Source organism: Candoia aspera, chromosome 7, assembly GCF_035149785.1.
Source record: "Candoia aspera isolate rCanAsp1 chromosome 7, rCanAsp1.hap2, whole genome shotgun sequence".
NCBI classification, from domain to species: Eukaryota; Metazoa; Chordata; class Lepidosauria; order Squamata; family Boidae; genus Candoia; species Candoia aspera.
In genome coordinates, this window is record NC_086159.1 from 47779438 (window position 1) to 47793423 (window position 13986).

Here is a 13986-nt window from a genome sequence, read left to right on the forward strand (position 1 = left end):
ACAGTCAAAGGCTTTAGAATAGTCAATAAAACAGAAATAGATGTTTTTCTGAAACTCCCTGGCTTTTTCCATTATCCAGCGGATATTGGCAATTTGGTCCCTAGTTCCTCTGCCTTTTCTAAACCCAGCTTGTACATCTGGCAATTCTCGCTCCATGAACTGCTGAAGTCTACCTTGCAGGATCTTGAGCATTACCTTACTGGCATGTGAAATGAGTGCCACTGTTCGATAGTTTGAACATTCTTTAGTGTTTCCCTTTTTTGGTATGGGGATATAAGTTGATTTTTTCCAGTCTGATGGCCATTCTTGTGTTTTCCAAATTTGCTGGCATATAGCATGCATTACCTTGACAGCATCATCTTGCAAGATTTTGAACAGTTCAGCTGGGATGCCGTCGTCTCCTGTTGCCTTGTTATTAGCAATGCTTCTTAAGGCCCACTCAACCTCACTCTTCAGGATGTCTGGCTCTAGCTCACCGACCACACCGTCAAAGCTATCCCCAATATTGTTATCCTTCCTATACAGGTTTTCTGTATATTCTTGCCACCTTTTCTTGATCTCTTCTTCTTCTGTTAGGTCCTTGCCATCTTTGTTTTTGATCATACCCATTTTTGCCTGGAATTTACCTCCAATGTTTCTAATTTTCTGGAAGAGGTCTCTTGTCCTTCCTATTCTATTCTCTTCTTCCACTTCCACGCATTGCTTGTTTAAAAATAATTCCTTATCTCTTCTGGCTAACCTCTGGAATTTTGCATTTAATTGGGCATATCTCCCCCTATCACTGTTGCCTTTTGCTTTCCTTCTTTCTTGGGCTACTTCTAGTGTCTCAGCAGACAGCCATTTTGCCTTCTTGGTTTTCTCTTTCTTTGGGATGTATTTTGTTGCCGCCTCCTGAACAATGCTGCCAACTTCTGTCCATAGTTCTTCCGGGACCCTATCTACTAAGTCCAGTCCCTTAAATCTATTCTTCACCTCCACTGCATATTCCTTAGGAATATTAGTGAGCTCATATCTAGCTGATCTGTGGGTCTTCCCTAATCTCTTTAGTCTGATCCTAAATTGTGCAATAAGAAGTTCGTGATCTGAACTACAGTCAGCTCCAGGCCTTGTTTTTACCGACTGTACAGATCTCCGCCACCTTTGGCTGCAAAGGATGTAATCAATCTGATTTCGGTGTTGTCCATCTGGTGAAGTCCATGTATAAAGCCGTCTCTTAGGTTGTTGGAAGAGAGTGTTTGTTATGCAGAGTGAATTGTCTTGGCAAAATTCTATCAGCCTGTGTCCTGCTTCGTTTTGTTCTCCCAGGCCATACTTACCTGTAATTCGAGGTGTCATTTGACTGCCCACCTTAGCATTCCAGTCTCCTGTGATGAAAATAACATCTCTTTTAGGCGTGTTGTCCAGTAGGTGCTGCAGATCCTCATAGAACCGCTCTACTTCAGCTTCTTCAGCATTTGTGGTTGGGGCGTATATTTGGATCACTGTGATGTTAGATGGCTTGCCCTGAATTCGAATTGAGATCATTCTGTCATTTTTTGGGTTGTATCCAAGCACTGCTTTAGCCACTTTACTATTAATTATGAAGGCTACTCCATTTCTTCTGTGGTCCTCTTGTCCGCAGTAGTAGATCTGGTGGTCATTTGATGTGAAGTGGCCCATTCCAGTCCATTTCAGTTCACTGATGCCCAGAATGTCTATCTTTAATCTTGACATCTCACCAATAACCACATCCAATTTGCCCTGGCTCATAGATCTTACATTCCAGGTTCCGATGGTGTGTTGATCCTTAGAACATCGGATTCGCCGTTCACCACCAGCACCGTCGGCCGCTAGCTGTCCTTTCGGCTTTGAGCTAGCTGCGTCATCACGTCTGGGGCTAGTTGAGCTCATCCTCTGTTCCTCCCCAGTAGCATTTTGACCATCTTCCGACCTGGGGGTCTCATCTTCCGATGGTATACCGACATATCTCTGGTTGTACTGATCCATTTAGTTTTCACGGCAAGAATACTGAGGTGGGTTGCCATTACCTTCCCCAGGGATCGCATTTAGTCTGACCTCTCTGTCATGACCTTCCCGTCTTGGGTGGCCCTTCACGGTTTAGCTCATGGCATCATTGAGGTGCTCAAGCTCCAGCACCACGACAAGGTAACGATCCTTTGCTGAAGAGGAAATGCTTGCAAACATAAAATAACAACATAGTTCTCTGGGAACTTTTTTGCAAACTCCACAAAAATTAAAGAAATCAACTAAACATTGCTGACTGTAGATGAAAAAGAACAGAAAACAAAATACAGGTTTTGTGGTTTCTCCAAATTTCTATTTTAAATAAAATTTGAATATCAACATTCGAACTGTTCGCTAAAAAGACTTGTAAACAAACATACTTTTATCTAAAAATATTTACTACTAGTAGAACTTATTTCTCTTGATTTCCAAGCAAATGCAGTAGCCTGGTAACACTGGTTTCTTCCATAGACAGAGACCATTTATGGTGGTGACCTGAACAGAATTTGCCATTGAAAAAAATATTACAGAATAGTAATTATAAGCTTGGATAAAATGGGGTTCAATTAATCAGCTGGTTTATTAGCTGACTTTGGCCAGCCACCAACTGATGGTCTAAATTAGAAGGTAATTGTGAAGATGAAATGGAAGGGCAGGAGGAAAAGCAGGGTACAAATGAAATAAATACATAAACAATCTTCTTCTATCAGAGCTGCTGAATCAATAAAAGGGCACTGCCATCAGTAGTATGAGAAATTCTGGGAAGGCTGGGAAAGTAATGGAAGAAATGTTGGGCATAAACAAGAGATAAGAGTTCATTAGTGAATGGATGAGCTGTCCAGACTGCATAAAGCCTGACCAGAAGAGATTCCAACTGTTCAAAGAGACTCTGCCTTAATGAACTCACTAATAAACAGGGACTGGAAATTCTATGACTGTTTCCACGATTCTGTATCTTACCCGTAATCCTGACATTAAACACAACTTAAGGAAGTCTGTAATTCTTGTTTCTTTGTTTGTTTCTTGGTCCTTGTCAAGAGGCTTGACTAGGAGAAAGGACTGAATGAAATTGAATGAAATGAAATGAAAGGCTGAGGAAATTACTGTACTTCCCCCTGCAGAGCTGCTAGCTACTAGGAGGGCACCTTAAACAGAAGCCAACTACACCATTTACATTTTGATTCTACAATGCACATGCTACTGTAATATAACATTTAGCAGTCTGATAGTTATGCCTAAAATACACCAGTCCAAATTGCATACTTATATGCAATATGAACTGGTGTATTTTATAATAATAATATGCTTGATCCATGAGGCTAGTTCTTTAGCATTAGATCATCCCAGAGTCTTTTTAAGGCTATGAAAAACACAGTATATCGCTTGAAACAGAAGTGGAAGGGGCTCTTGAGAACACCGAGTCCAAACCCTGTTCAGTGCAGGAAACCAGATGTTATGTAAATATATTGAGAGCTCTTCCACCGGAGTCAAATTCCTTGTATGTCCAATCATACTTGGCCAATAAACTATTCTATCTATCTATCTATACCCCAGATAGATGGCTGTCTAATCTCCAAATGAACATACCAGTGAAGGGAAGACTGCCATCTTTCTGAGCCATAGGTTCTATTGTGAAACTATTGTCAAAATTCAGTTGAAACCTGCCTTCCTTTAACTTAATCCACTATTCAGCATCCTTTATTATGGTGTGTGACAGAATAGTTCTTGAAGACTACTATCATATCCTCCTTCAATCTTCTCAAGGCAAAAATATATCCTCCACTCTCTCCTTATAGAACTTTGTGCATTCTTGTTGCCCTACTCTGGATTTGTAAATTCTCTGAGTGCTTCCTGAAAGTGTGATGGACGCAATATATGAGGTAGGGTCTCACATACATAGAATGAAATGGAATGATTACATCCTGTAATTTGGAAACTATATTTCTCTTGATGCAACTACAATTGCAAATGCCTTTTTTGCAGCCACTTTGCAAACTGAATATGAATCAGCAAGAGCAAACAAGTACTATTCCAAAGTCTTTTTCCACAGATATTACTGACAAGCCAGGTCTTCCCCAGTCTATACATGCATGTTTGATTTCTGTTCTCTAAGTGAAGTACTTTGCATATCTGTGGTTCATATGGCAAACAGAACCAAGACCAAATGAGTTACATTATGACTTTGTGATGTGTGAACCCAGTCTGTGATTTCTGCTACCACAATTTTAAATTCTAACACACAGAGTCCCCGTTCAGTGACCACTCGTTCAGCAACATTTCGAGTTATGATGGTACTGAACAAGGAGACTTACAACTGGTCCTTGTAGTTATGACTGTCACAGCGTCCCTGCGGTCACATGATCACAATTTGGGCACTTGGCAACTGGCTTGCAATTTTGTCGCAGCATCCTGTAGTCACATGATTGTCATCTGCAGCCTTCACTGCTGGCTTCCAACAAGCAAAGTCAGTGGGGAAGCTAGCAGGAGGTCACAAATGGCTATCACGTGACTTCGTGCCTAATGACTGCAACTGGAACTGCCACTGTAAGTTTGCGTGGTCACATGACATCAAGTGTTATGACGTTACTTAATGACAGAATTCCTGGTCCAATTACCATTGTTAACTGAAGACTACCTTAGCAATTGTTCTTTGTTATAAAGAGTGTAGGCATAATAATTTTGTTTATCTCCATCTCACATAGTTGATACTCTCTTTCTAGGGCCTATGGATAGAACATACATAGATTAACCCTATCTTCTTGAAGGCTGATGCTCCCACAGACGATGGCCTACAAAGGAAAGTTTAAATAAACTAGCCAACCTTCTCTTTTGACAATGCTGAACTAAAAAAGTGGGTTCATAATATCTCAATGTAAACTTTGCCCTTTAGTATTTGTGTTCTGACGTCACATGCAAGCATATGAGACAGCGCTTGTGTTGTGACGTTGTAGCTCACATTTCATCATTTTGAGGAAATCTTGGCTTGCTGCCGATGCCCCTGATTCTATAGGAGATTCTTTCTATCATCTTTATTTCTCTGTTCTTTGACAGTAAGGATAAAGGCTGTGGGATCCTTAGCTATGCACATGCTGAGGTCAAGGAACAGGACACCAAGTAAAAGTATCTCCCTAGAAGATAAGTGGTGGCAACAATAACTACCAAGCTGCATACCAGGGCAGGAAGGCAAGGCCATCATAGATAAAATTCAGGGGACTTTAGGAAGAAGAGAGTTGAGACTTTCTACCTTTTATCTTTTGGGCTCAGCCCTGCTGCTTCACATGGGCTGACAGTGAGTGATACATGTTTATAAAGATTAGCAAAGATTTGGGTTTATAAATGTAGCTGAAAGTCAATTCTGCTTGCATAATTTATTTCCTGCTTGTAAGAAAGTTGCTATTGTATGCACACATTTATCAGAACTGATACTGCACATTTTCAGAACTGATGCTGCACAGGAAATCATGCAAAAGTACCACTGCCAGGCTAATAGATTTTTACTTGCAGTGTAACTATTTTGCCAAAGTAGAAAAGCCTAGCGATGCTTACTCTACATCTCTGAAGTATTATACAAACTTATATTCCTACTATCTGAGGTTTAGCCTGCAGTTCTATGCGTGCTTTCTTGAAATAACCTTTTGTTAATACGGAAGGTTTTGTGGTTCTTATTTCCAAGTAACCATGTTTTAGCATTATGCTGTACAAATTCTAAGCAGCTACTTCAATCAAATAGGAGAAGCTTCTCTTCTCTCACCCTTCAGGATCAGGACTGGAAGACCATTAAAAAGTCTACTTTTAACATGGCTAATTGAGTTAATTGCATGCACCAGTTCATTTTAGCGCGGTGTTCATGCTAGTTCATGTACTGTACCTGTGGATAGCACACTGCCATGCTGCATGTTAATGAAAAAGATACAAGACAAAGAAAGTTAGCTTTAAAACATTTATGAGAATAACCTGTGTGACATTGTATATACAACACTGCTGTAGCAGAACTTGTAAGCATGATCAGGGATATTTTCAAATAAATTGTTTATAAATGTTTATAACGTTTAAGGAATTATAATGGCAACCTTGTCATCTTAACTTTTCACTGGACACCAAATCTGATGTTCAAGTATTAAGGGGAAAAAATGAGGGTATGTGCAATTAATAGCTTGGTTTCTTTGTTGCTTTTAACAGTTTATGATGTTAAATGGCTCAACAATATTGCTGTATATGAATTTGTTATTGCTTTGCCATTTTATATTCCTAGATAAATATTTATGTATTACACTGTAAAATATATTGATAATTAAATACTGAAAGTCAGATTATATTCTTTTTTCCTTGAAATCACATTGACATTCAGTGGATTTACGCCCTGGAAAGTATGTTCTGCATGGAGCTTGAACTCTCGCAATATAAAATGCAGGTCTGTATTATACAAATTGAAAACTATAAATGTCCTCCGCAAATATTTTATACAATCAGCTTTTAGCTCTAAAATAAATACTACTACATGAAAAGCAGTTTCTTTACAAATAATATACTGCAATCCTATATGATAAATCCTTAGAAAGTTCAATTCAAAATATGACTTTCTTATCCATATTACTAATACAGAATGTTTATAGAAATAAATATTTTTTTCCTTGTGCTAAAAAGCATTTTGAAAATGTAGCAACAGCATAATAATATTTGGAATATAACATTTCTGGATTAACATAGTACTTACGCCTTTTGGGGGAAACTGCCTGCAAACAGGCTGTTACAATATCACAGTTCTTCTGCACTTTATGTAAAAGTCTGTCCTTTTGTTTCAGAAGGCGAAGCAGTTTTGCTGACTGAACACAAACTCTATAATTCAACTCCCGTATTACAGTTGTCAATTCACTAATATCTGTCAAGAAAAGAAAAAAGAAAATAGGGCCAAAGGCTGCAATCTGTAACTTGAAAATCTATTTCCCTCTTTGATAATCAGCATAGTTTTCTTCAAAAAGGTCTTATCATAACTACTGTAGATACCCTTGGGGAAATTCTTAGCATGATTGTAAAGTAATATATACTATGAAGTCTTAAGAAAGAATACTGTATAAAAATGATAGGTATCAATTTTATTATTATTTAGGATCACTCTTGTGTTAAAACAATATACAGTATTAGAATTTAGAACCAACTGTTCAAACAGTAAAATAAAAAATGCAATCAATAACTGAAACCATATGTTCTACAGCTTTGAACATATTCTTTAGCTTGAGACGTATGTGTTTCATTTTTGAATTATTACTCAGTGTTATATATCTCCTTAAGAAGGAAACTATAGAAATACTAAACTATTTGCTGAGTTTAACTGAAGCCACAGGAAATAAATAAGCCTATTTATTATTGGCATATGATAACATTTTTAGAGAATCTGAATTTTATCAATACTTCTTTAACTATTAATTTTTAAATAGTTTAAAATGTTTAAAATATTCATCAGCATGATAAATTTTAGCACAATTATAAGTATGGAATTCAATTACTTTTACTCCAAGGTGGGTATGCATAGAATTGTAATCTTAGTTTACTGGATCATTTTGATTTTACTATAGGCTGAATTTGAAATTTTCAAATATAACATTCTCATTTTTAGTTTTCTTTAGAAATCAACATCATATGGAATCAAAATAATTTGTAGCAATGTTAATTCACCAGAAGGTTTAGAAGCTACATGTAACAAAATACAATATATAATGCATTGTGATACTTTTTACAGAATTCTACTTTACTAATTAAACAGAAGGCTGTACTTGAAACCATGTTTTAAAATCTACCATGTACTCATGAGATACCCTCTAGTGGACAAAAGCATGCATCAGACTGATTTTTAAATCAGCAGATGGTGACTGTTCATGAAACTAGCTAAAACAAACAAGAGGTTTTATCTCTAATAAGTAATTGCAGTTAATAGCTATACTAAATCAAATTAATCATTCATTGATTAACAAAACCCAAAATATCACAATGCAGTAGCAACACACACAGCAAAAATCTAACAGAAAAAAAGGATGTTTTCTGCACCTAACAGGCCAATATGATATTAACAAAAATTGTAGCACAAACTTTACAGAAAAGATGCTTTAAAGCAGTGTTTCTCAACCTTGGCAACTTTAAGAGGTGTGGACTTCAATTCCCAGAATTCCCCAGCCAGCTTTTTCTGGTAGTTGAAGTCCATACCTCTTGAAGTTGCCAAGGTCAAGAAACACTTCTTTAAAGGTTCAGTACTAGTTATACTCTAATGAAATATGTTAACTAACAAAATGTTAACAGCAGAGCATTGCTTTTAGACAGCTTTCTATGCAACTGGAATTGACTGACTCCAGTCTGAGGGAGAATTTCAGATCCTTAGGGAAATCTGAGTGATCACACACATTTCTATCAGGAGAATGATAATTCCTATCCTTTATACAGGGCCTTTTCAGTGTTCAAGCTGTTTCACATGGGCCATCCGTGTAATAACCCTGTCAAGATCACCATGTCACTGTTGCAGAAGGGGGAGAGAACAGTGGCTTGCTTAATGTATTTAAATATTTGAATCATCATCTTCATCTAAAAAGACTATCTGCCCAGAACTTATAATAAAAAATCCAACACAGAAGGAAACAATAATTGAGAGAAAGAAAAAAAACAAGAAAATCCAGGTACCAATTCTTAAAGGACACAGCTTAGGTGAAATGTATACTAGGGACTTCCTGATTTGCACTAATACTCAGCTTGAATGCTAAATTTTATTGGCTGTACTCCATTCATTTAATTCCACTCCTTTTTGGGGATGAGGGATGGGTGTTTATACATGCAGGATAATAATGCTTTTTGCAAAACTTAGAAACTAATCAGTTTTCAAGAAAGCAATTTGGATGATGGGAGGGGCAGAGATATGGGAAAAACTTTTATTAGTCCATGTTGAGTCTTCTTTCATCCCACCTTTACGGGGGTAGGGGCAATCTCTGCTTAACTGAGAGAAATTGGGGCACACAAATAGTTTTCAAAGCCTATCAGAAAACTGAAATAATGTAAGGAACAAGAAAGGAAAATCTTCCCTTGAACACCATATGCCTCAATTAACTGAAACACTTCAAAGAAGAGGATAAGAGCAGATAAAGAAGCAGGAATCAGTAAGGTTTAAACTGCACCCTCATTTTTGTAATCAAGACATTAGACCCTGCTACTGTGTTTATTGCCTTTTATCTCAGATCCAGTTCTTACAGCCTGGCCATAAACTCACATCCAGGGCTGGCCCTTTACCTATATCTTAGTGGGGCTGTGTGCCTTCTCATCCTCTAGTAGGGCTCTGTTTGTCATAATCACGACCACCCCAGATATCTTGTCTCTGCCAGCTCCAGATGTTTCACATGCTTGCTTTCCATGCTTTTATTCCCAGAAAGACCACCCTGCGAAGTTGGGCCGACCCAGAGCCCCAGCTCCCCTGTCCAACGGAGAAGCCAGCCCCCCTGCTCCTGCCTTCCCTGTGCATATCCGCCGGGGGAACGCTCCCCCATGGATAGGGCGACACGGGGGCGCGTGGAGGGGAGACCTGGGAGGCATCTTTGGTCCGCTTTACCTTTCCGAGCCAGGTACTTCCTCTGGTGCCGCTGACCCGAGTTCCGCCGCAGCTCTTGCAGGACGCGGGACTCGGCGCTGCTGCCTCTCCCGCCGGGAAAGGCGTCGGAGCCGGCGGACGCGTCTGTGGAACTGTCTACGCTGTCGCGGTGGCGAACGCGCGCCACGCTGTAGAGCTCGGTTAGCAGGCCACTCACCAGAGAGGAGGCGCGGCTGGCTCTTCTGCTCCGGCCGAGATCCTCCTCCGCCTCTTCGTCCTCCACCAGGCTGCCCGCGTGGCTGCTTACCCTGCCCCGAACAGGCGGCTCCGCAGGGCAGCTGCGTGGTTCTGCTCCAGCGCCCTCCCTGTCGTCGGCCAAGTTGATCTCCGCGAGCTCCATTGGGCGCCTTCTCCGGTGCCTCGAACGCGGCAACTTCGCCGCGTTCTCGCCGCTGCTACGAGAAAGAGAGGAGCAACGCTTTGCACGCCTGAATAGCTCTCGGGCCAGAGTTCCGGGTTTGTCCCATTGTCCACGGAACGGAGGTGGAGGAGGAAGGGAAAGCTTCTGTTCCCGACAGAGGACCTGCGCCTGCCGAGCGTCACATCCCTCCCTGCCTCTGCTGTTAGACTGCGACACGGCCGGCTTGCATACCTCACCCCTCTGGCAGGTAGTGGCTTCCAAACGACCAGCGCTCTGCACCTGTTGCCGGGAGCCAACCAGCTCTCTTCGAATCACCGTTCTTGTGCTAACTTCAAAGGGAGCCTCCCGCTGCTGCAGCGGGTGCGATCGGCCGGTTTCGTGCTAACCAATTCGGCCTCCATCTAGTCTCTAAAGCAGCCTTTTTCAACCTTTTGACTCTGGAGGAACCCTTGAAATATTTTTCAGGCCTCGGGGACCTCCTGCACATTCAGGCTCAAATATAGGCCAGAAGTTAGAAAATTATATTGGTTTCATGTGTGGGCCTGGATATATGCATTAACAGTGCTCTTAAACTAAAACTAAAGAATGAAACTTACCTCTTTAATGTGAAGTTGCCCGAATTTGAAATAATTTTTTAAATAAATTGTGATCTCCCAGGGAACCCCTAATGACCTCTTGCAGAACCCTAGGGTTCCATGGAACCTGGTTGAGAAATCCTGCTCCAGAGCCAGTGATCCAGGCCTCACACTGAAACTGCTACATGTAGCAAAACCAAGTGATTATATTTCAGCTAATGGCTGTGCTGGACCTGTATAATTTGAATTTTTTAAAGGAATACCATACACCCAGTAAAAAGTGAATGAACAGCAAAACAGCAGCTTTCCTTGCATGACATAAGCCAAGGTTAATTTAACAATCATTTACTTAATGAATGCAATTTCTCTGGTTACATGCAACATGTTAGATTAAATGTGCTTGGCCAAGCTATAGTGCAGTGCATTGTGTAAATCCACCCAGTGTGATAGTTTAGTTTGATGTGTTGTCTGAACCCAGATTATCAAGTTTATCATGGGTAAATTAATAAAGGATAAGCACATTGTACAAACACAACCACTAACTGCCATAAACTAACAACATAGGCAAGGTTCATGCCAGCTAAACATAACCATGCCAGCTAAAATAAAGTTTTAATGCACACTCTCTCTGCAGGCATGAAGAAGTAGCCACTTATATTCTTTCAGGTATAAAGCATGCTTGGAATAGGAATTCTTAGGGTACACAGGCAAAATATACCCATAGTTAATTTAAACACATTTTACTCAACTCAACGTTCAGGGATTTTGTGACATGCTGGATCATAAACTTACCACATGGGTTAAGGTAAGTTACATGCTGAGCTCGTTTGTGGATTCATCATCTCATATAAATACAGGCCTTTTAAGAAAAAAAAATCCAAATATTTTATTTATTTTTATTTTTTATTTATTTTCTATCCTGCCTTTATTATTTTTATAAATAACTCAAGGCAGAAAACATACCTAATACTTCTTCTTCCTCCTATTTTCCCCACAACAACAACCCTTTGAGGTGAGTTGGGCAGAGAGAGAGTGACTAGCCCAAGGTCACCCAGCCGGCTTTCATGCCTAAGGCAGGACTAGAACTCTGTTTCCTGGTTTATCATTTAAACAAAGTCTGGGATCATAATTGTTATCAGTTTGTGGCAACGTAACACCTCACTTTGTCATATACTCTCTACTTCACTCACAGTTTAAGGCTGTGTTCATAAAATAAATTGAATCCTAGATTAGCCAACCTCTTTTTAACCTAGTGAGTTGTGTTAAGTGTGTTATGCAGACTTAAAAAACTGGACAGAGCAAACCATAGTTAACCAGAAGTAACTGTGTCATGCAAATACAGCCTAAGAGTTATTACTCCAAGCACACATCTTGATTGGAACAATCACAGACCAGGAAACCTCAATTTATAAGTGGCTGATTCTTTTTCATGGCTACATTGAACTGATTAAATAAACAAAGAATACCTAACAGTTACAGTATAGCAACTTATATGTCCAGGGCTGAGATTGATTGAAATGTGCAAAATTCTCCATTCTGGATGGGTATATAAGAAATCCAATGATTTCTTTTATAAGAAATCCAATGATTAAATAATGAAAGGATTTTTGTTTGGGCAGCATGCAAGGTTGTTTAGCATGGAACTGCTATTATTAAAATAAAACAAACTGAACCTATACATATTTAAAAATGTTTTTCTTAAGTACTTTTCTGCACACTTTTGTAGTTCAAGGGATAGCAGAACCTGACAGATAGCCATCTGATACAGGCTCACTGTTTGAACCTGATGACTGTCAAAATCGGCTGCTCTCGCTTCCTGGGAACAAAAGTGATAAAATTATATTGATAGGCTGTCAAATATGGCTACCTCGCAAACTACGATGTTTTACACACTGTTTTATTTCCTTAAAATACAGAAGCATAAATGACAATTTGAACTTTAATGCTCCCCCAAATAGTTCTTGGCAATCATATGTCCACTCTACTGGGAAGCCAGCTCCCCTTTTTAAAACTTCATCCTGCTTGTGATTAAAAGGCTGCTTTAAGGTCCAATTTCAGTTTCTTCTGTTTTATTTCCAATTTGAGAAGCATAAAGAGTTAATATATGTCACTTTGTCCACAGTATGAACAGCATTTAAACGGAGAAGACTATAAATAGAATCCACAGAGAGCAATTACCATGTTGGCTTGTTGTAGCAGAAAAAATGGGCTTATGATATTTTAACAACTGATGGATTTATGGTATATAATTTGGGCCACTGCAATCCATTATATCTATAAGTTGCAAGCATACATACCTATATAGCTAGATGTGAAAATTGTAATAAATGTGATCGGATGGATATGAAATGTTGCAATGTAGATCACAATAATTACCTTATTAATAATCTCCTTGTGATCTGGAGTGGAAAACAATACTTTCAGATGTAGAGCCTTATTCATACTAGACGATAAGAGTCTGTAGGCTGTTCCACATAATATAGTCCAGTGCATTAATCATTTATTGAGGGAAAAATGCACAGCATTGTCCTTTACCCACCCCCTGCTCATTGGGAAAGCAACCTCCACCTGCTTTTTCCTGTTACCAAAAACAAAACAACCCCCCCTCAGAAAACAACACAAAGCATTTGTGCCAGATCAAGTTGTGTTGTTAAGTCCATCTGTTCCCCTTCATTTCATTCTAGGCAAATGCCTCCACTCCAATTGGCTACTGTGAGCTATGGCAAGAGTGCCCCCTCCCTTCCGGCCCCTGTCCTATTTTATCCCGGACTGTTAGAATTGTGAAACACTGAAACTTACTTTTTTAAAAAACAGGTTCATTAGTAGGTTGCTGTGGGTGTATCGATATTCGTTCACTGGTAAAAGCCTCAGCTTTTTTTTTTAACAGGCTCACTGGTTAACCTAAAAAGTCAAACATTTTTTTAAAAAAAACCAGGTGAGATATACAAGACTTCTGCCAGTTTCCCTTTATAGACCAAGTAATAAAACTGTTTTTTATTTTCTTCCTTTCTCTGGTCCACCAGAGGACACATCAGATGGGAATATATACAGAAAGTCTATCAATGGAAAACACATATGATCAATAACCCACCCATAGTGATTGGTGCTTGTTTTCTTGGCACAGGAAAGAAGAGTAAATGCAGGGGACTCTACTAACCAGGAGCCATGATGGGCTGAGGCTGGACAGAACGCCAGGACATTACAGTGGCCAAAGTGAAGGAAGGGGCTGAAAATCCAGAAAGGAATTTCTTACGCTGGCTTCATTTAATACAGGGCAGCTGAGTAGCTGAAGGCTGCAGTGCAGAAAAACTGTATGGTATCAACTGAATCCAAGTTCCATCCCAAAGCTATTTTGGGGGTCAAATGCTTGGACAGCAGAGGGAGCCCTACAGCATTTTCAGAAAACAGCATGCAGCCATACATGA

At 39.6% G+C, this 13986-nt stretch overlaps 1 protein-coding gene across 3 annotated transcripts in view; it reads right to left on the bottom strand.

Moving 5' to 3' along the window:
* The window catches only part of TBC1D30 (TBC1 domain family member 30), a 43472-nt gene extending 33155 nt beyond the window's left edge, over positions 1 to 10317 (bottom strand). For 2 of the 3 annotated variants that reach the window (XM_063309242.1, XM_063309243.1), the window contains exons 1-2: positions 9587 to 10317; positions 6719 to 6883 (exon numbers count right to left, since the gene is read on the bottom strand). In XM_063309242.1, the coding sequence (XP_063165312.1) occupies positions 6719 to 6883; positions 9587 to 9965 (544 nt within the window). In that variant the 5' untranslated portion in view covers positions 9966 to 10317. The remainder of the gene's footprint in view (positions 1 to 6718; positions 6884 to 9586) is intronic. The other variant, XM_063309246.1, reaches the window with a different exon arrangement.
* Between the last annotated feature and the right edge of the window lie 3669 nt (positions 10318 to 13986).